Source organism: Babylonia areolata, chromosome 1, assembly GCF_041734735.1.
Source record: "Babylonia areolata isolate BAREFJ2019XMU chromosome 1, ASM4173473v1, whole genome shotgun sequence".
Classification (NCBI taxonomy): Eukaryota; Metazoa; Mollusca; class Gastropoda; order Neogastropoda; family Buccinidae; genus Babylonia; species Babylonia areolata.
In genome coordinates, this window is record NC_134876.1 from 97432962 (window position 1) to 97456477 (window position 23516).

The 23516-nt window shown below is 39.0% G+C and overlaps 1 protein-coding gene across 1 annotated transcript; it reads left to right on the forward strand.

The window, feature by feature from the left end:
• Positions 1-6065: 6065 nt before the first annotated feature.
• On the forward strand, positions 6066-23217 carry LOC143289944 (eukaryotic translation initiation factor 4E-like). The gene is made up of 7 exons (XM_076599209.1): positions 6066-6134; positions 10659-10846; positions 12292-12355; positions 13617-13730; positions 15597-15736; positions 16574-16628; positions 17567-23217. Exons 1-7 carry the CDS (start codon positions 6120-6122, stop codon positions 17624-17626), a joined length of 636 nt encoding a protein of 211 aa, XP_076455324.1. The 5' UTR covers positions 6066-6119; the 3' UTR covers positions 17627-23217.
• Positions 23218-23516: the final 299 nt, after the last annotated feature.

Consider the following 23516-nt stretch of genomic DNA (forward strand, 5'->3'; position numbering starts at 1 on the left):
TGCTGATACCAAAGCTCCTGTGGCCTCTCCTGATATATGATATCAGCTGTAACACAGTCGAGTCAGTTAAGGCAAAGATCAACAAGTACACACGCAAATGGCTTGGTGTCCCACTTGGTCTCACTGACGTTGCACTCTACTGTCGCCTCATACAGGAGATCAAGAAGTGTCCAGAAGGCAGTCCAGCAAGGCCAGCAGGGGCAGTGGGCAACATGGGAAAATGCACTTCAAAGGAGCCTCAGCTGGAGCGACATGTAGAATATGGCCCCTCTGAGGATCAGCTTCATCCTGAGATCTGTGTACGACCTCCTTCCCTCGAATACAAAGTTGGTGAAATGGGGGAAAGCAGATGACCCTGTGTGCCCACTCTGCCATGGCAAACAAACAGTGGAACATGTCCTCAGCTCATGCAAAGCGGCGTTGAGCCAAGGACGGTACACATGGAGGCACATGGTGCTAAAAGAAATTGCACACGTGGTGAGCACTGTCCAAGGAGCACCAACCCCACCAGAAGTTCCAGCAGAATTCCGCTCTGCAGAAGGCAATAACGTCTGGCCAGGAACAGCATCCAAAGTTTCCAAAGCATGGAAACGTGGGCTGCTTGATGGTGCCGAAGATTGGGAATGCACAGCTGACCTACCAGATGGGAAGAAACACCCGGAAATCATCATCAAGAGCGGCATGAGACCTGACTCCACTCCAAGGCAACGAAACAAGCGATTCTGATTGAGCTCACTGTGCCATACGAAAGCAGAATGGAGGAAGCCCACATCTACAAGACCAAGAAGTATGCTTGTCTAGGCAGCAGCCTGAGAGAATCTGGCTTCGAAGCCAAAGTCCTCACCATAGAGATTGGTGCAAGAGGGTTTGTGAGCACATCTGCCTACAGCCTCATGAAACACCTGTCAATTTCTGGCAGAGGACACATGCTCTCAAGGCAATGGCAGAAGCAGTAGAAAAGAGCCAGCTGGATCTGGTCGAGGAGGCGTACGATAGCTCTGGTTAAAACGTCTGCCAGAAAAGGTCTCAGTCCTGAAGTGGCGACTACCCTGGAGGCGCGGGTTCGAACATGCTGAGGGCCAGGGGGGAAAAAAAGAAAAATAAAGGCGGCAATACAAGGGCATCCAGGAGTCATGACCAAGAGTTTCTCATCACAGCCGTTCGAGAGCATCTGTCATAGCTTGTGACATTGTACGCGACATTCGTTTTGCTTGCAGTAAATCCCCAACCGGATTGGTCTTTTTGTTGACTTCTCTTCTGCTTTTAACACAATACAACCTCATCTCCTTGCCCTCAAACTGCTAGGCTTGGATGTTGATCCGAAGCTTACTCTTTGGATAGTAAGTTTTCTTCTCAATAGAACTCAGTCCGACCGCTTTCATTCTGCCCACTCTTCTCTAAACTCTACTTCTACTGGTGCACCCCAAGGTACAGTGCTGTCCCCTGTTCTTTTTACACTGTACACAAATGACTGCAGAGGCACGGAGGAAACTCCTGTCATAAAATATTCTGATGATTCAGCAATTGAAGATCTGTCCAACTCTGATGCTATTTATTTCAGTGAAATTAAAAAGTTCTGTTCTTGGTGTGAGGAAAACTATCTGGATCTCAACGTATTGAAAACAAAAGAAATGTCAATAGATTTTCGGAAAGACCCATTGCCTGTAGCTAACCTTGTTATTGATGGTCAAATAGTGGAGAGGGTCAATGAATATAGATATTTAGGGACCATCTTAGACAATAAGCTGACTTTTGACAGAAATGTTGAGTTCCATTCATAAGAAATGTCAGTCTAGAATTTTTTGTTTACAGAAGCTTAGAAATGTTGGTATAAATTCAAAGAAATGTTGAGTTCCATTCATAAGAAATGTCAGTCTAGAATTTTTTGTTTACAGAAGCTTAGAAATGTTGGTATAAATTCAAAGAAATGTTGAGTTCCATTCATAAGAAATGTCAGTCTAGAATTTTTTGTTTACAGAAGCTTAGAAATGTTGGTATAAATTCAAATATTCTTCAAAGTTATTATCGATGTTGTATTGAGTCCGTGCTCACAGTTTCATTTATGTGCTGATATGGAAGTTTGGGAGTGAGGAGTAAGCGTGTTTTGAACGATGTCATGAGTGTATGCAGTAAAATTGTGGGAGTGAAACAAGCTAGTATGCAAGAGCTGTATGAAAGTCGAGTGGTTAAAAAAAGCAGGCAGATAGCAACTGACTACACCCATATTTTAGCAAAGTATTATGAGCTATTGCCATCAGGACGACGCTACAGAACTTTTAAGTTGAAATTCAGAGCTCTGAAGACTTTTATTCCACGTTCAATCCACCTTTTAAATTCTTGAGAACTGTGTGTGTGTGTGTGTGTGTGTGTGTGTGTGTGTGTGTGTGTGTGTGTGTGTGTGTGTGTGTGTGTGTGTGTGTGTGTGTGTGTGTGCGTGCGCGCGCACTCTCATGTGAGACGTGTGAAAGTCCGTGCATGATAGGTTGTACCTTGTTCTAGTTGTGTGTGTGTGTGTGTGTGTGTGTGTGTGTGTGTGTGTGTGTGTTTACTGAGCTTAAAAACGTGACAATTGGTTATTATGATTGTGCAATATGTAGGATGAATAATGTGCAATATGCAGGATGAATGTACAATGGAATATGTCTAATGCTAACGTCCATATTCTAAATATATTTCTGTTAATAATTACGATGTAATAATCAACTGCGATGTTTTAAAAGCGAATATGTGAAATGTTTTTATTTGAGAACATATGCTTATTACTCTTGTTTAATCAAGTAATGCGCGTGTGTGGGGGGTGTGGGGGTGGGTGGGTGCGGTTGTGTGCTGATTATCTGGTAGTGGTTTTCCGCAATTTATCTTTATTATCTCATCTGTCTATTATAATCAATGTGCAATATAGTAGGCTATGCTTACAATTATATTCAAATAATGTTTCTTAATTCTTTCTGTTTTTACATTAAGAATACTAGTTATTTCCTGCAGTATGTGGCTGCATGTATGAAACAGTGTATGTGATTTTTTTTTTTTTTTTTTTTTGATTTTTTTTTTTAACATTTGTGTCTTCGTAATATTCGTAAAAGCTGTTGTTGACTTTTACAGTTATGGTCCCCATGTTGTTTACTTGTCTATGTTGTGATAATGCACCTGACCAAATTTCTCCAGTTGGAGATAATAAAGTTATTCTTATTCTTATTCTTTGGTGACTGAGCCATCTGTGTATATGATGATGTCCTCTTCTTTACTGTTGCAGTGAATCCCTAACCGGATTGGTCTTTGGTGACTGAGCCATCTGTGTATATGATGATGTCCTCTTCTTTACTCTTGCAGTGAATCCCCAACCGGATTGGTCTTTGGTGACTGAGCCATCTGTGTATATGATGATGTCCTCTTCTTTACTGTTTTCTTCTATGAGTAGGTTCATGAGTTCTGCATCAGTTTTGCCCTCTGGCCATTTCCAACGTCTTCCTAGATGGTGGGTGAAATAACTGCTGAAAAGGTGTTTGAGGTTTTTAGGTTTTTCCTTCCATTCTTTTCTTTCAGGTCTTGTAGCTGGCATACAGGCTGGATTGTGTCTTCTGCTTGTCGCATCCATGATCTTCCGCGTCCTAGATGGCTGATGTTTGGTTCCTTAACTGCACCATGCAGTGGCCCTGGTTGTTTTTTTCTAATGCTCTGAAGTAGGCCTTAACCTTTTCTAACTTGTTTCTAGTCTGCATTGAAGGAAGGTCAAGCAGGTATCGCATGGTCTCCGAACTGGGGTGTAAGCACCCGAGCTACTCCATTGTTGTTTCACAGTGAGCCGGTCTGCAAGGCCTTTCGTGTATACGTTGTAGAGGACAGGAGAGATTGGAGATCGTTGAGTCCCATGAAAAGATTAGAGGGTGCAGATATCCAATCTCTGAGACGTACGACAACGGTTCGTTCCTGAAGTGCTGCTGCTATCCATCTTGTCAGTGTCAAACTTACTCCATACGTAAGTGGCAGCTCAGTGACTGGTGCACAAACTGGACTTTATTGTAAGCATCTTCTAAGTCAGTTGCTACTGCTAATGTTTCTTCTTTTCTATGAAATCCTTCATGTACCTTATATGAGAAAGCAGTCGCATTTTCCCATGTACAGTTACCTGGTCTGTGCCCACCTTGATTTGAAGGGAGGGTGTGCCTCTGTTCAAGATCCCGGGCTTGTGAGTTTCCTAGCTGTTATGTGTTCCATGAGCTCAGTTTCCAGCAATGTTTTGCATGGTTAGAACCCGGTAACCGCTTACCTGACGATGATCTTGCCCTGGTTATGGTATGGGTTTTAAGGAGCTGCATGTGTGTCCAATCCACCGGTACATGTCCTTTGTGGAAACTGTATACATTGAAAAGTTTTCTGGCTTCTGTGTTCTTCAGACAGCGGCTCCTTGATATCCGAGTAGCGAACTTTGTCTGGACCAGGAGCGGTATCTTTCTTGCATTTAGTTATTGTTTCATTGAGATAATTTATTGTGATGTCATCATTAGGTCCAGTCTGTGTAACTCCTCACCATTCATGTATTTCTTCTTTTCAGATGATGTGTTTCATCACTCTGTTGTATGGACCGTTTGAGCAGAGCGGATCATCAGCTTTTCTTCACTAGTTTGACTTTAGCTTGGTTCCATCAGTATCCAACATATCTAGGGTTGTTGTGCTAGTTGTACTATCCATGAAACGGTAGAATTGCCAGAACTCTGTCAATGTTGTGTCGTAGCTGGGTGCATCGAAAAACTTTCCATTTATCTTTTTCTTTTTTTTTTTGCTTCTTGAGCTATGACTTCAAACTGCTTTGTTTTTTCCCCCCTCATTCTTGTCCGAGTCAATTTCTTTGTTAATTTTTTATTTGTGCCAAAGTTTGACACAACTATAGAGTTTTCTTACATTTCAGCACCGTTCTGTTCATGTTTCTTCTGCCTCTAAATTTTTCGATAATGGTTGCCTCTTTGTTTTCACACTGAAATAGACTGTCCAGTTTCAAACAGGGCTTATCTGATGGTTTCTGTGGACTGAAAACAAGGAGGTGATAACTGCCTTGATGTGGAAGAGTCTCCGTACTCAACAACAATCAAACAAAACCTGGTCAATCCATTTGAAAACTAGTGCATATATCAATGCCATACTTTGCCACAATCCCACATCTCCCTCTTCTTCATCTTCATCCATTTGACGGCCACAGTCATCAAGTTGATTACTATAATAGGGGTTGCGTCGAGTTGTGAAAAAAGGTTTAGGATGGAACTGAAGAAAAAGGCCCGAACAGCGAGAATAAAACCCTGTATCAGGGATTGCAACTCTTAGTGGGTTTTACCGGCAGGCCGCTACTGCAGTTTCATTTTTCGCCCTTGCGAGCTAGCCGGTTCCCGGCTGCGTAAGGCAACTCGAGCCTCCACCCCCACACCCTCTCCCCTCACAAACCGGATGCTGAATTCAGTTGGACAGAATGTGTTCACTTTCACTTTCACTGCGTTGACGGCCACAATCATCAATTTGATTTTTACGCCGTTTTTGTTGGGTTTCGATGAAAGAAAAACAAACTACAGAAAGCGACAGACCTATTAGTGAGGATGAAAACCTAGTCCTCAGTACTCTAAGTGGGTTCTCCGGTAGGCTACTATCACTTCACTACATTATACACTATAACTACATTTATATGCGTACATGTTTGTGTGTCTCTTAGAACAACGGCAGATGTGTAAGTCGGCAAAAGTGCTAATATCTTCACCGTTGGAAAATAAAGATTCATTCATTCATTCATTCATTCATTCACTCATTTTCGCCCGACTTCCGAGCTAGCCGGTCCCATTTTGTGTTATTCATTCATTCATTTTTTGGTGTATCCAAACTCATCCTTCAGACATTCAGTTTAGCGCTATGCCAACTGAGCTACGCAGGCTCATCCTCATGTGCTGCTGCATCATGTCCCACCAGACAGTGAGATTTGGGTGGTTCTTGGTGTATTTCATGTTGTGGTTTGGTCACGATTCGTCAAAAAGATAGCTTGATTTGTCACGTGATAAAGATTGCGCAGAACTTGAGTTGTTCCAAGATCCGGCAAGTTTTCCAGTCAGTCGTGTCGAGAGAAGAAGCGTGGTCACTATACTATGAACGGTATACAGGTAAGTAATGATTATCATGACTTGATAAGTTCTAAAAACGAAGAAAATAAATTCTTAACACCCCGTATCGACACTCGATCACTATTAATATATAACATATTGGTTTGCCCAAGAGAAGGAGACAAAATTCTTAATTTTCCGAGGACGGTAGAATTGCACCGGTGTGATATTTTACATCCAGTCCTCATCCTAGATATTGTGTACGCCACACAATACTAAAATGAGGTATTCATGAGCCTTTTGTATTGAGAGAGAGAGAGATGGATGAAACGTCTCTCGAACAGTTGATCGACACAAAGAATAATCTGGATCTTTCCATTGGACTGTTTTGGAGTGCGCTGTAAGTAAGAGTTGTGTTCAACGGACTTTGTAGGCTGACGACCTTGAGGTTAGTTTGTTCCAATTAGGGATAGAATTAGTGCTTCTTCCTGCAGATCCCCCCATTAGTGAATAATCAACAAATGATTGTGGTCACTCCATAGAAGAATATAACTTGGTTTTATAACTTATATAAGTCTCCCCACCCATAAGTCTCCCCACCCATTTCTGTTTTACATCGTGTGTATTTTTGTGCTCTATTTAATGAAAGTATTTCATGAAAAAACGGTGACTGCTGGACCTTGTAAAATGAAGTTAAGAAAAACAACATTGATAGATGATGTAATATAGCAAAGGTAAGAGTCGAAGACTCGAAATTTCTTCTCATCATCTTAGCCCCTTTCACCACTAGTCAATTTGGAGTGCAAAATTTCCCTGTGCTATAAACACAGAAAAGATGGTGTCTAAGAATAGCTGGGGATTCCCCCTGCGATGTGTAGAAAATATGGCCTATCCTACCACCAAACATTAAGAGCAGTAGGTTCATGGATAACAGACCCATGATCGGGTCACCCTTCAGTGACATGGGTCTTCTACCTAGCTTGAGCAAAACATAAAATGCAAGTTTGGCGGTGAAAGGGTTAAGGTACTTTTCTCCTTTGATTTTTTTGTAAAATATCATTACCTGGTAGTAACGAGCACATCATTTTTGGAGTAGTGTACAGATCTCCCAACTCAGATTATGAGGATCATGCTAGTGTAATTAAACTAATAAACTGTGTATTTAACAGTTTTAAAAACAAGGTTATTGTCTCTGGAGATTTTAATTATCCAGAAATTGACTGGCAAAATGTGGTGAGTTGTAAAAATGAGGACCATCCAGCTACGAAATTTTTGGATTGTGTACAACAAAATTACATTGTACAGATGGCTTCCAAGCCCACTCATTATAGAGGTTTACAAAAACCCAATGTGCTAGATCTATTGTTTACTAACTCATATGAAAATGTCTACACTTTGGATTACTGGCCCCCTCTAGGGAAGAGCCACCATTCTGCCCTCTACTTTGATGTTCAGATCAAGTGGGAACACCCATCTGGTCACTCGGTGAAATATCAACTAGATAAAGGAGATTAAGAAGGCATGAAGCATTACGTAGGTGAGATTAACTGGGACGACCTTTTGACTAATGAGACATCTGTGGATGAAACCTGGGAACTTATTCATGATGTAATAATAAAGTCCATGAACAAATTTATTCCAAAAAAATCATTCAAACAAGGACCCTCCAATAAACCAAGACGAGACCCCATTCCCCAGTCATTTTTAGATAAAATTCATCAAAAGCATAGAGCCTTTAAAAAATACAAGAAATATCCCACAAATGAGAACTATAAAATGTATGCACGTGCTACAAACCAGGTAACATGGGAGTCAAGAAAAAACGTGAAAGCTAAGGAAACTAAATTAGCTAAAGAGTCTAAGCATAATCCAAAAGGATTCTTCCGTTATGTTGCAAGTAAAACTCTGCCAAGAGAATCAATTGCTAATCTATTAAAGGAAGATGGTACCTTAACACAAAATGACTCAGAAAAAGCAACTGTGCTAAACAGCTTTTTTGCTAGTGTTTTTACCGAGGAGAGCAACGTACATGTTCCAGAGTTTTCATGCAAGACAGAGGTTACTGAAAGTTCCAACATGGAGGTCACAGTTGAACAGATGAAAAAAGCTCTAAAGAGTCTAAACCCATCGAAGTCCCCAGGACCTGATGAGATACATCCATGAGTATTAATAGAGCTTGCTGAAGTTATTGCTCACCCACTTAAGATCTTGTTTGATAGAACACAAGAAAAAGGTGCAATACCAAAAGCTTGGAAAGAAGCAGAAGTACGACCTATTTTTAAGAAAGGTAACAAGAATTCTGCAGGTAACTATCGTCCAGTCAGCCTAACATCAGTTGTCTGTAAAGTTTTTGAGGGCTTTATTCGAGACGCTCTCTGCCAACATTTAACCAAACATGATCTGTTATCTAGAGAACAGTTTGGATTTACCAGAGGGCGCTCGTGTGTTACACAACTACTTGTTACATTACAAGATTGGTTAGTCATGCTAGATGAGAAGGTACCAGTTGATGCAGTCTACCTTGATCTAAGGAAAGTTTTCAATACAGTTCCCCATCGCAGACTCATAAATAAACTGGGAGGCTATGGGATAAAAGGCAAGCTACTATCGTGGATCAGAGACTTTCTAAATGGAAGATCACAGTTTGTAAGTGTAAATAGTAGTAAATCATTGAAGGTTAAGGTAACTAGTGGTGTACCACAAGGTAGTGTTCTTGGCCCAACCTTGTTCATATACTTTATAAATGATATGCCTGGTGAGGTAGATTGTAAAGTAAAAAAATTTTGCAGACGACACCAAGGCTTACTCTGCCATCCGAAATATAGAAGATAGAGATCACTTACAAATGTGTATACATAATCTGGTTAAATGGACAAATACTTGGCTGTTGCAATTTAACAGCGAGAAATGCAAAGTTCTGCACCTTGGAAAGAATAATCCACAGTATCAGTACATAATACAGGAAAAGGGGGTAACTTGAACAATGGATAGTACAATTGCCGAAAAAGATTTAGGGATCACGATGGATCCAGAACTAAGCTTTGAGGCACATATGAATAATATATATAGTAAAAAAGGGAAATCAAATTTCTGGTCTTCTTGTGTGAGAACTATAACTAATAAATCTCCCGAAATGATGATTCCATTGCTCAAAGCTCTGGTTAGACCCATTGAATATGGAAACTCAGTATGGTGCCCTTACCTTAAAAAGCACATAAATATGATTGAAGGTGTTCAACGCAGATTTACCAAGTGTATAAGTTCTATAACTAGTAATACTAATAGTACTCATGATCTTAGTTATGAGGAGTGCCTGGCTCTTTTTAATATGCCTAGCCTAGAGTTTAGAAGATTAAGAGGTGATCTCATTGAAGTAAACAAGATCATGCACAATATTTATGATCCTTGCACCACCTCTTCCTTGTTTACTATGGCTAACTACGATAAAACTCGAGGGCACAACTTCAAAATAAACAAAGCTAATTTCGTAACTAACCAGAGGCCGCAAGGTTTTTACTAACCGTATCATAAATCTGTGGAATAACCTTTCCTATGACACCATCAATGCACCATCGGTAAACACCTTCAAAAATCACATTGACAAAAAGTTTAAGGACCATGTATTTTCCACAGAGTTAAATCTTTATTGAGCTGTAGATAAATGTAGTATACACTATGCCAGATTTAAACAAGGGTCTGTTCACAACAATTGATCCAAAAGCACATAAATGGACACTGATTATGAGGGCAAAAGGCCTTTAGCCTACTGCCAAACATTTCTGTGATTCTGTGAATATTCCTTGTGACCCTGGTACACTTGGTAATAAAGATATATTCATTATTTTTCAAGGACTAAGACTCTAAACCTTATTGTCTCATCATATTTGTAGAGAAGAGTGGGGATGAGGGGAATGACTGACTTGAATTTCATGTGTAATTTTTGCAAATTGATTTTGTTCATGTTGACTGGTTTATTCAAACAAAATATTTTGACGTGTGTGTGTGTGTGTGTGTGTGTGTGTACATTTTTCCATATTTACAAGCTCTTTTTTTGTCTTTCATTGTTTCTTTCTTTATAAGTTTATTCTTTTATATATATATATGCATTTGAATAACGAATAGAAATGTTTAAAAAAAAAAGAAAAAGAAACAATGAAAAAGACATGGTAAATTAAGACTAGTTAAATATGTTGATGGTTTGTGTGTGTAACCACTCCTTATTGAGTCAATTTGTAGAATATATATGACTGAGTGTAGGAATATATACACTGAAAATGTATGTGTTACGATGAGGTCTTCACATAGCCACACACTCACAGATACAGTGACAGTCTCACTCAGAACATCTAGTTCATAACATAATGGAATGAAAGTTATGTCCTTTTTGATCAAAGTAATTTCACTAAAATTACCAAAAGGACTGTTCTAATACTACTGTGACCCACAGCAAACCATCTAGGGTTTGTGTCATGACTGTATAACACAATCAGATTTCTGTACAACAGCATACTGTTTTTACCAACACATGCACTGCTGGAGATCAGCAACTTCCAGTCAAGTTAATCTCCAAACTCAACTGTGTAGGCAGAAAAGCAGGAAGAAGAGAGGGAGTCTGAAGCACAGAATGTGGTGCTGTCACCCTCCGAGAAGTGGATAAAACATCCCTTGAAAGACACCTGGACTCTTTGGTACTTCAAGATGGACAGGAATAAAAAGTGGTGTGACAACAATGTCATTGTCACCTCGTTCTCCACCGTAGAGGACTTCTGGAGGTGAGTCGTTTGCTTCGGAATATTTGTGTTGTGTGATATCTATGATGAGTGTTTTGTTACAACTTACATGCAATGTTTTTGTATGTGTATAGAGGTAAATTAGTGTTTGAGTGCAGAGTGTTTGGTTGGGTATCTGTGCAGGGTTATGCATGTAAGTTGTTGTTTTGATGATTAGAGGCATGTTTTACTCAACAGTTTTTACATTGCACAGTGCAAATGAGCATGTTTTATATGGGAAAGTGCTGTATAAATTGAATTATGAAATCCAGTTCATTTTTACCCCACACTCATGATCTGTAATTGTAAACACATAAACTTTAACATAAGTAAAGTATTGTTCATGATTGGCATGGCTAAAAAGTCATATTCATGTACTTGTAAAGATATGGGAGATAGGGGGTAAGAAAAGAAGGGCGGAGGTAAAGCACCATATTTAAAAAGAAAAAAAAGCTGGAAAATAGCTTAATGATAAATATAAAGGAAAACTTGATTGGTGGGGTGGCCGAATAGTTAGAGCACTGGATTCATATCTGAGTTTCCTTCATCTGATACTCAGTTCTGGTGCACCTGGTGGACAAAGGGTGGAGAGTTTCCTTCATCTGATACTCAGTTCTGGTGCACCTGGTGGACAAAGGGTGGAGAGTTTCCTTCATCTGATACTCAGTTCTGGTGCACCTGGTGGGCATAGGGTGGAGAGTTTCCTTCATCTGATACTCAGTTCTGGTGCACCTGGTGGGCAAAGGGTGGAGAGTTTCCTTCATCTGATACTCAGTTCTGGTGCACCTGGTGGGCAAAGGGTGGAGAGTTTCCTTCATCTGATACTCAGTTCTGGTGCACCTGGTGGACAAAGGGTGGAAAGTTTCCTTCATCGGATACTCAGTTCTGGTGCACCTGGTGGACAAAGGGTGGAGAGTTTCCTTCATCGGATACTCAGTTCTGGTGCACCTAGTGGGCTGAGGGTGGAGAGTTTCCTTCATCTGATACTCAGTTCTGGTGCACCTGGTGGACAAAGGGTGGAGAGTTTCCTTCATCTGATACTCAGTTCTGGTGCACCTGGTGGACAAAGGGTGGAGAGTTTCTTCATCTGATACTCAGTTCTGGTGCATCTGGTGGGCTAAGGGTGGAGATTTTTCCATTCTCCCCTTAGTAAGTGTACATATGCAGAATATCAAATATGCATGTTAAACATCCTGTAATCCATGGCATTGTTCAGGGACAATATACCCAGCATGCACACCACTGAAAATAGAGTATGGCTGCCAAACCTAATGGAGGGGTAAAGAAGTAAAAAGGGTCATACATGTAAAAGCCCACATATCATGTATCATGTATACAAGGGAACATGGGAGTTGCAGCCTACAATTGCAGAAAAAGAAGAAACTGAAACCAAATTATTACATAACTTACTACTTGTACATGTTCTAATTATTATTGTCTTTTTTCAGTATATACAATTACACCCAGAAAGCAAGCAAACTGATCCCCGGTTGTGACTATTCAGTATTCAAGGTGAGCAAATCTGACAGAGACTGAGAGAGTAATAGACTAGATGTTAACATGAAAGCATATTAATGTGGAATAGATTAGATGTTAACATGAAAGTATATTAATGTGGATGGTTAATACATGAGACTGAGAGTGTGTGTCACTCAACTGTATAGTAGAATCCTACATGTTATGTCTTTTTTCTTTATTTATTGGATTGGAAATATACTGTTATACAGCAACAATAAACAGTGTGTGATTGGAAGTGATTTTTTTTTAATTTTAATTTTTTAATTTTTATAATGATTTCATGTATCTTAATGTACTGAATTTATTAGCGTGACATATGCATGTGTGAATGTGTGTGTGTGTGTGTGTGTACGATTTATCTCCTGGATATTTGTATATATGTATTGTACAATACCTTAACATTGTGTGTGTGTATGTGTGTGTGTGTGTGTGTGCATTTTATTTTAGTTATATATACCATTTATTTGTTGGATGCTTTTTGTTTGTAAGTATTGTTGGGCAATACCCTATTTAATTACACATACTTAACTATTTTAGGAAGAAAATTTCCTTTGTCTTAACATGTGTATGTGTGGAGTGGAGGGAGGGGGTGGGGGTGGGTGTTGTTAGTATCATCAGCTATTGGGAATTTTTATTTGACTAATTTAATCTCTTTTTATGTTGCGCATGGTCATTTTATGTTGGTGTTTACAACGAGCCTGTGATTGCATAAGTTAAAATTCCATGTGGATTGATAAAGTGTTTTTGATTTGATTTGATTTAAATTTGCCTCATTTGGTTAGAAAATGAAAAGTGTTTGATATTAGCTGTGTTTATTGCATATGCTAACTGAGATTAGTACATTTAGGTATCGGTGCTTGATATTACTGGTATTTATTGCAAGTGCTGCTTCGATAGGAAAAACATGTAAAATTGCATGCAGGAAAAAATACAAGAAACTGGGTGGCACTGTGGCTCTCCCTGGGGAGAGCAGCCCGAATTTCACACAGAGAGACCTGTTGTGATAAACAGGAATACAAACACAAAATACAAACACAAACACATTAGTATAGTGACAAATCAGTTATATTATAATTTGATAATAGCTTTATTCATTGCACATGCTGATTTAGATTAGTACAGTATTTGAAAAAAAAAAAAAAAAAAAAAAGCATTCATTATCAGCGTCCGATCAACTTTCGTCGTTTGAAGTAACTTTGTAAGAGATTGACATTGTGTGTGTGTGTGTGTGTGTGTGTGTGTGTGTGTTCCTCAGGATGGCATTCAGCCCATGTGGGAAGACCCGCAGAACAAGGAGGGGGGTCGCTGGCTAATCAACCTTGAGAGGAATGACCGGCATACCTACCTGGACAACGTGTGGCTAGAAATGGTGAGATCGCTGATGGCTCATTTGTACAGTTGTAGTTGGGCCCTCACTGTCTGAGCAGTGCAACCTGCGTTCTGCATCATGCTCCTGACAGTCCCAGGTGTATTTGTTTTGCTTTGTGTTGGTTTGTACAAATGAGTAGGTATTTTGAAGCAGCTGTCCTTTGTGCAGGCAGCCAGATATTTATTGAAAACAGCCATATCTTGTATAAAACAAGTTATTACTTACAGCAGATGTTCTTCGTTCATATAACCAGTTAATTGGTATTTAAAACAGCTGCAAATAACAAGTGGATTGCTACATGAAGCAGCTGTCCTTTGTACAAACAACCACTGATTTTTGTAGTTATACAAATAACCAGTTAATCACTACTTACAGCAGATATCCTTTGTACAAATAACAAGTCAATTGTTACTTACAGCAGATATCCTTTGTACAAATAACCGCTTAATTGGTATTTAATTTGAAACATTTTTCTGTCTTCAGTGTCTTCAGCCATCTATCTGCGTGTGTTTATTGGTTTTGTCTTTTATCCCTTTTTTCCAGAGTTGTGTATGCTAGTGAAAGTTTGTAAAAGCAGTTTGTTTCCACACAAAGTCTATGAATACATATATTATCATTATTGTAGTTAATCTTATGAACCTATTTGTACTTTTGTGGGTAATTTGAGTAGTAGCTGACAATAGCAGTTGGAAGAGGAGATTTAGAGCAGTGCTTGTTCTTTGTAAATGACCAGGCTGTGAATGTGGCTGTGGCCGATTCTTTAAGGATTTTCACCTCTGTTGGTTCATTTCAGTCTATAGTTTACCTGAAAGAAAAAAAAAATCATGTGAGAAAATCTGTAATAAAGAAGATAAGCAAAAAAAAATTATATATCATATGAGAAATCTGTAATAAAGAAGATGGCAAAAAAAATGAAGAGAAGAGGCAAACCTTTCAGGACTCACTTGTGCTTCGTGCTTTATCCAGTAAAGGAATCATGAGGAGAAAAAAAAAAAGAAAAAGAAAAAGAGAATAAAAAAAGAATCATTGAAAAGTGTTTTATTAAATATGATATATAAGACAGTGAGATCATAGGCATATATGTCAAGTGAAATAAATGGTAAGCAGGAAAAAAACAACAACTGGTGAGACAGGCAGAATAGTAGAGCTTCAGGAAAGACCCCATTTCTGGAGAGAAAAAAAAGTGTTATTGTGTCTGTACATTTAATTTTGGTGTTGTTGATGGTGGCAGGTTCATTTCAGTCAAACGTTATTGTGGTTTTACATTTTAGGGTTGTTGATAGTTGTGAATTGATTTCAGTCAGTAGTTATTGCAGTGTGTACAGTTTGGTGATGCTGATAGTTGTGAATCGATTTCAGTCAGTAGTTATTGCAGTGTGTACAATTTGGTGTTGATAGTTGTGAATTGATTTCAGTCAGTAGTTATTGCAGTGTGTACAGATTGGTGGTGTTGATAGTTGTGAATTGATTTGTCAGTGCTTATGGTGATGTGTATAATTTGGTGGTGTTGTCAGTTGATAATTGGTTACAGTCAGCAGTTATTGTGGTGTATACAATTTGGTTTTGTTGATAGCTGCTAATTAATTTCAGTCAATAATTATTGCAGTGTGTACATTTTTGTGGTGTTGAGAGTTGTTAAATCATTTCAGTCAATAGTCATTGCAGTGTGTATATTTTGGTGCTTTTGACAGTTGCTGATTGATTTCAGTCAATAGTTGTTGCAGTTTGTACAGTTTGGTGTTGATAGTTGCTAATTGATTTCAGTCAATAATCACTAAAAATATGTGCAAGTGTGTGGTGTTGAGAGTTGTTAAATCATTTCAGTCAATAGTCACTGCAGTGTGTTCATTTTGGTGTTGTTAACAGCTCCTGTGCCTGATTGGGGACGCCTTTGATAATCATGGGGAAGAAGTCTGTGGGATTGTGGTCAACATCAGGCAGAGGGGAGACAAACTGGGCGTGTGGACCCGAAACTGTAACAATCAGGATTCCATTTTGCACATCGGGTAAGTTTCAACATGGATACGTTTTAACACATTCGTTGAAAAAAAGAAAGAAAAAAGTATCTGTACTGTAGCCTTAAAATGTGCGAATCTTTTAAACAAGGTTATGTCAAGAAATAAGATAGCTGGACATCATTCTGTAATTGTTTGCCAGGTAAAATATGTGTCTTGTTGTGAGTGCTGTGATACTGAGAAGGGCTGAAAGATGTGAACCTTATCAGGAATATTGATACATGAGTTTGGGGATTGGCACCTGTGTCTACCTGAGACCACTGTAGTGAACCACAAGATGTTTTATTTCAAACCAGTACGATTCATGATTGGTGATCTCACTTTGGAAAGGGTCAGGACAAGGTGAAATGATTTTTATTCTTTCTTCATTTTTCATTTTTTTTGAAAGGTGAAATACCAGACAGCTGTCCACTCTTCTCTTTTTCCAGTCTACAGTTTTCTGTTTTTCTGGCTTTAAAAAAGTCTTTCATCTGAAAGACTCTGAATCTGACTTATTTATGTTTGTATTTTTTTAGTGCCTAGTGTGACTGTGCTTTGATTTGTCTCTGCACAAGATTTACTGCTATAGAAATAGCCTTTATTATTACCATTATTGTTGGTATATTATTGTTATTGTTGTTATGGTGGTTGTTGTTGTTATTGTTATTATTATTTTAATGATGTTTTTTTTATTCTATTTGTTATATTTTACATCATAATGAGGCATCAGTATATATGACAACATCCAGTATAGCTTGAAATTTGTTATATGCCATGACATAGGAATTGTTGTAGCAGTAATATGATAAGTAAATGACATGAAAAACCCTTTCTGATTTTCTTCTACAGGAGGGTATTGAGAGAGCGACTGAAAGTACCCAAGTCTTGCACCATCGGTTATCAGGTGAACAAATATTGATGGCTGCCTTTTTTGTGAGTGTATGTGATTTGATGGGTTATACTTTGCAGCAGCAGAGACCAGATGGTCAGTTATATCGGTACAGTACAAACTTGTGTGATGAGTACATTATCCTTGTAAACACACACACACACACACACACACACACACACACACACACAGGCACACACACAGGAGAGGTCCCCCCAAACTTAATAAAAATCAATAATTTCGTTTTCTGGCAGGAGTTGAGTTGGCCCTGGATGGTCAACTGGGCCAAACTGAAATCAGTAGTACTAATAGTGATGATATCAATTTAATGTGAAATCTGCAATAGATAAATGATACAGGTGTATATGAGGGACTTGAATCACAGCCTTGGACATGATTGCATGACGACACAGACCTTCAGGAAGGAACACTCTGAGAAGTAGCCGTTCATAAAGCCGGGGAGGAAAAGAGACGCGTGTGCGTTTTGCGACATCTGTCAGACTGATGACAGATGTATGTTTGCTGAGATGTTCCTGAAAATATTACCCTGTCCCTGATTGTAATGTGTGTTGCTCCTGAAAAGCAAATTTGGGGGTAGGCATGCATGCCTGTCTTTTGTCAAAGCATCGGTGACACATATTTATGCTTTTGTGAGAAGTCCTGACTGTGATGTTCTCTGGGGTTCATGAATGAAGAAAATCAGTGTTGTTCAGTACTTTTGTCAGGAAGTCATGCCGAGAGCTTGCGGTTAGACTAAACTGGATTAACCTGTTGTTGTTTTGAAACAGAATTTGATTTTCGTACGTTATTTCCTTTGTTTAATATCATTCCACACTTGTGATTTTGAGACAACAGTAATAACAACGATCTATTAGTAAGATGTTGTTTGTTTGCGTATTTGTTGTTGTATGTTGCATTTGATGATATGAGCATTTTTATTTTCTCCTCCACAGGCTCATGCAGACACCAGCACAAAAACGGGGTCAACGGTGAAAAACCGTTACGAGATGTGAAAGCCGATGAATGACAAAGGTGGCGAGTGTGTTCTGTGTGGCCAAGTACCAGTTTGGGCCAACAGAGACCTGTCAGCATCGTTGACGAGCTACCTCACCTTATCATCGTGTTGGTGGTTTTAGTGGGTGTGTCCCACTTTTGGTGTGTGTGAAAGTGATCCTGTTCTGCTTGAGATGCTTGTTTGAAAAGCTTCCAAAAGGACTTTCCGGGATGTTTTTGTGGGTGAAATCTATGTGGAGTATTGAAACATGACAAGGACAAAATCTAACAGTTCACAATTTGGAGATGCAGGTTAAGAAGGCGTGTGAAGCACTATTGGAGCAGGTCCTCTGTGAACTGCATGCCACTGGAGCCTGCAAAAGCAAAACACACAAAAATTTAAGTGATGAAGAAAGAACAAATAAAAGTCTCTCACAATTACCATGAATGCCTTGGATCAGTTAATAAAGTCACCAATCTCATCTGACTGCTGTTGACAGTATTGTCTTGGAGAGTTGTCACCAGGCATGATCAGACTGGGTTGAGGTGTGATGATGTCACCATTTTTCATGTGGACTTCTTCCTCGGTGTCTGTGTTACTATTGATCAGTGCAGCGAAATACCCTGTGTTCTGTATAAGTACAGAAAAAGCAGTGACTGCTGTGAAGATTGAAGCCACACTGATTTCATTTCACTAAGGTTCAGAAGCCAAGGGGTTAAAGGTCAGAGGGATGAGTGTTTTGTTGTCCAAAAGACGACCAGTGGACGTGTGAACAGACTGATACCTGATTCCATGCTCTCTCCATAGTCATGCTCAACGAATCTCTCAAGTTTTATCACATCTTTATGGTTTAAAAAAAAAAAAAGAAGAAAAATCTTGATTGTTCTTGTGTAAACATTTTTTTCCTTCTTCTGTTAGTTTTGTCTGTTTTATGTCTTATTTGTGTCTTAGAATGGTCACCGTCAATTGTGGTGTTGTAGGCGATGGCTTAGGAATTGGAAGATTGTATTGTATTGAATTACTCTTTTTGATTGTATTGTATTGAATTACTGTTTTTGATTGTATTGTATTGAATTACTCTTTTTGATTGTATTGTATTGAATTACTCTTTTTGTCATAACAGATTTCTCTGTGTGAAATCCAGGCTGCTCTCCCCAGGGAGAGTGTGTTGATACACTGAGAGAACCACCCATTAAAAAATTTTTTTTCCTGCCTGCAATTTTGTTTTTCCTATCAAAGTGGATTTTTCTACAGAATTTTGCCAGGGACAACCCTTCTGTTGCCGTGGGTTCTTTTACTTGCGCTAAGTGCATGCTTCACGCGGGACTTGGGTTTATCATCTCATCTGAATGACTAACGTCCTGACCACCACACAAGGTCTTGTGGAGGAGGAGAAAATACTGGCAACTGTGGGATTCAAACCAGTGCGATCAGATTCTCTCGCTTCCTAGGCAGACGCGTTACCACTAGGCTTACACTCCACTTATAATCATGTAAAGTTCATATCAGTTTATTTCCGTTTGTGCGCAAGCACACTGATGGCTGATGAATCCGACCCGGGATCAGCAGATTCTTTCACAGTGGCTGCAGAACAATGTCTGGTTTGTGATGAGTTCTGTTGGTCTCCTGTTGTTCCACCTAGTCCTTTTCTCCTCCAGACTGGCATGAATGCTCCAGAAGTGTGTGTTTGAAGCTTGGTTCACATTGTTCTGTGTGGACTGGCATGAGTGATGCTTGGTTCACATTGTTCCGTGTAGACTGGCATGAATGCTCCAGAAGTGTGTGTTTGAAGCTTGGTTCACATTGTTCCATGTTTAAATTGCAACAGATTCCTGTGCAGGTAACTGACATTTTTTTTTTTTTAACAATGATAGATGCCTCTTGAATTTTATTGTTTTCAGATTGAATTACACCCTTGTATGCTGATTTAATAAACTGAAAAAATCACTTGAACTTTTGCTGTCAAGAGTTAAAAAAAAAAAATCTGTCTTGTTTTTCTAGCATGTTTGAGGTCTTGGTTAAAGTAAAAAGTCGACATGCTTACAAGCCAGTGGCATTGACTTTAGAAGTTTAGTGATTAATTTTTTTTTGTCTTTGGTGCCTCAGAATTGGGAACATTTTTTTATTTTTTTATTTTTTTTTTAATGTTTCAATGATGATGGAGGTGATGAAGATGTTGCTGTGGGGGTCCATTTTGGTTTTGATCAACTTGACAAGGCTGTACTCTCATGGTGATAGCCAGGCTGAGAGATACAAACACCAGCAGTGTTGGTCAGGAACTTTTAGCAACACTCTCAAAGATGCATCTGTGGAATGGATTGCCCTGGAGTGTGTGGGCCCAGGCTATCCATTTGAGCCCATAGCACACTCAGCTCAGGGTAGGAACTGACCATGGGCTGAAAACCCCCCACCTCTGTTGGGGATTGAACACATGATCTCACAGTCATCAGGTCGGTTACCACTTTGCCACATTGGCTGGTTTGATTTGTACTTAAATCTAGCTTCAGAGCAAGGTCATGCAGAAACAGAAAGAGTGAATAGAACATTCCTGGTGATATAAACAGTGAGGATGCAAAACTTTGTTAACAGGTGTTAATGATGCAAGTTTCATCTTTATTTATCTCTAACTTTGCAAAGTACACAATATGGGAAAGGGAATCCGTCAGTCGAGTCTGTCTGATCCTTGTTTTCATTGTTTGAAATCTTAAGTGTTATTTTTCTTCTTTTTCTTGAGTTTTTCTTCTTCTTTTTGTGCTTGTCTGTACTTCAGTGGACAGCGAGCTTGGTTGCTTTATCTGTGCATGTGTGTGTGAGTGTTTTTTTTTTCCCCATATTAATTTATTACTCCTTGAATCAGCAGGTTTTGTTTTTTTGTTTGAAAGGGTCATCTATATGACCTTGTCCTTGGCTGAAATGTTGGCAAATGGTGTTCTTGTTCATACATATATATGTATTTCTTGTGCAGTGTGGTTGCAGTATTATATACTGCCAAGGTTTGCACCAGTATTGATGGTGTTTGCACTGGTAATGATGAGGTTGGCACCAATACTGACTGGGTTTGTGTCAATTTTGATAGGGTTTGCACGAAAGGTGATGGATTATTGTAATGTGGAGAAAAGGAGAGATTTAACCTTTATGGGTGACATGGCAGAATCAGTTAAACGATAGATTTCCAATCCAGCGTTCACCAGTGATCAGAGTTTGAAGCTTCTGTTTGGCAGCAGTGTAGTGTCCCTGGGATGGGTGCTTTACTGCACTTTTCCTCACTCCACCCTGGTGTGAATGGGTACCTGACTTGGTCAAAAGCAGCAGGTGGAGAGGATTGTACCCCCAGCTTCCCGTGCCAAGCCCTTGTCACAGTGAATATGAATTCACAGCCTCTGAGGCCATAAAAGGCTATGGGACATTTAACTTAAAATTTTTTTTAAATAATTATTAGTATTCAAAAAAAAAAAAAAAAGGTTTATAAGAGGTCACCTCATCCAGGAAACTTGTCATCCCTGCAAGCATGGTCATTACTTTCAGACTGTTTTAACTCACTTTGTTGAAATCATACCCAAGGAAAGTTGATTTAACAATGTTTTATATCAGGCTTAAATTCTCACTGTTCTCAGAATTGGAGAGCTTTCTGAATCACTGAAACGACCAAAGGTGAGTGAAGGTAGTCTGTCCACATGGACAGAGATTTTGGGGGCAGTTCAAGGTTTGGACTGCCACTTCATGTAATGGATGTATGATAGTCATGCTTGATTATGACCATCAGAACAGCAGAGGAGGCAACTGCTGTCCTCACTGTCTGGGCAAGGATTTGATTATTGTGGAGAGTGTCTTGCCCACCACTCTCTCAGTGAAGAGGGCTTTGAGACAACCTGTATTGGTATGATCCACAAAGGCCAGCTGGCCCCCAAGGCTGCGCCACTGAAACTTTTAGTTTGAGAGTCATAGTCCTCCACAAAAGTCTGTGCTCTCAGTAAAAGATTTCCCATTCCAGTGGAGAAACCACTGATTAATTCATAGAGTTTTCACTTTGCTGTTTACCCAACTGTTAAATTATGTCAATCTCTGATATAAGCTGAGCGTTGAGCCACAGTGTAATGAGTAGAATGTCCAAATATCAGACAAAAGATACCACAAATCTGCACTAGACACCAAATCTGTATAAAATCAAAGCTTTGTCTTTGAGAGGCTTTGAGAATGGCGCGGTAGGGGTATTAAAAAGAAAAGAAAAAAAAAGAGTAACATAGGAAAGGAAATGTAGACAAATTCAGGGAGAAATAGTGAACAGAAATGAATAATATATAATAAAAGATATAGTATGTTGAGAAAGAAACATCATGCAGAAGCACAGTTGTTTGGGATTGGACAGGCCTATATTTTTAATTTATATTTTATTTTATATTATATAGTTTTAGGGAGAGCCTAAACTACTGCTGCAGAGCTGAAGCTTTCCAGTCAGGGAAAGGGTTAAACAGTCTGTAAAAATCTTTGCTCTTTGAAATTTTTGTTGTTCTTCTGCAGTACTGTTCATTGGGTATTCAAATCAAATGTCCAGTTTTGAGTTAAGGGAAGCAGTTTTATGACTGTTTTGAGAGAGAGGGGGGATGATTGTGTGTGTGTGCGCGCGCGTGCGTGTGTGTGTGTGTGTGTGTGTGTGTTAAGTTATTTGAATACCTGTTGCTGTGTTGATAATGCTTGTAATATATAAGATGAAATATTTGACATTTTATGCAAATATTTCAATTAATTTATTCTGCTTATCAAATGTGTACCAATGTGCCATAAGTACTGTCTTACACATTTCAGAAGTAGAGTGTTTTACTGAAGAATGAAGGGTGCATATGGGGATGGTAGTGGTATGAACACATTTGTGCATGCATGTATCAGTATGTATGTATGCAGTTTTCGTTTATCCTGGTGATAATGCTGCTTTTCTTTGTTCCACCCTTGATCATTGTTTCAATTACACAGATTAGTACGATTAAGGCTGCAGCATTTTATTGGCTGTAACTATGCAGGTTAGTTATGTGTGTTCAACAATTTATTGGCTTTTACTTTACAAATTAGAATTACTATGGATATTTTAATTGCCCGTCACTGTGTAGAATAATTTTAAAGTGGGTTTTGTTTTTTTTTAAATTATTTTTTTTTAATGTGTCAGGTGTTCATGGTGCAAGTTACACGATCCCTGTTTCTGTCACAGTGATAGGAAAATAGAGGGGAAAAATGATGTCACTTGGGGATCTGATATACATTTTTTGGAAGGTATCTCTTTTGTTTTCTTCATGATTGATTCACTGATTTAGATGATTGATGTTAAACGAATGATGTATGATGTATTGTCAAAATGAAAGGGAGGGTGTATTTGATGAATGGAAGATAACCTTTCGTGTTTTTACTGCCACTAGTGATAAATGTATCAGTGTTATATAAAGATGTGTATGAATTAAAAAAAAAAAAAAATCCCTGACACTGCATTTTGGTCTTTCGTGCAGTCCTTGGTTTCTTCTGTGTTTCATTTCATTGATTGTATTTACATAGTACATGTAGCTTGTATCCCTGAGGTTTTGCAAAAATTTGGAAAACAAAATGAATAAAAGTTAAAGATTCGCATTGGTTGTTCCTGATGTGTTTGCTTTGAAGATCAAATCTGTGTTCTGCTGCAAGTGTCCATGTTCAGTGTTCCTAATAATGCAAAACAAAAGACTGTTGTACACACACACACACACACACACACTCACGGACACAAATACATGCATACATGCACACGCACAAACACATTGACATGAACTTACGTACTCTCTCCCCCTGACCTTCCAAACACGCATTGCTCTATCTGTCCTGCCCTCACACACATACACTCACACACACTCACACGCATTAAAAAGCAAGATATTCGTTTGGATATTGTA

Excerpts from the sequence above, each read along its gene's own strand:
- LOC143289944 (XM_076599209.1), top strand. Across the intron at positions 12,356-13,616 it reads GTGACTATTCAGTATTCAAG|GATGGCATTCAGCCCATGTG; the intron begins GTGAGCAAATCT and ends TGTGTTCCTCAG. Across the intron at positions 16,629-17,566 it reads CTTGCACCATCGGTTATCAG|GCTCATGCAGACACCAGCAC; the intron begins GTGAACAAATAT and ends TCTCCTCCACAG.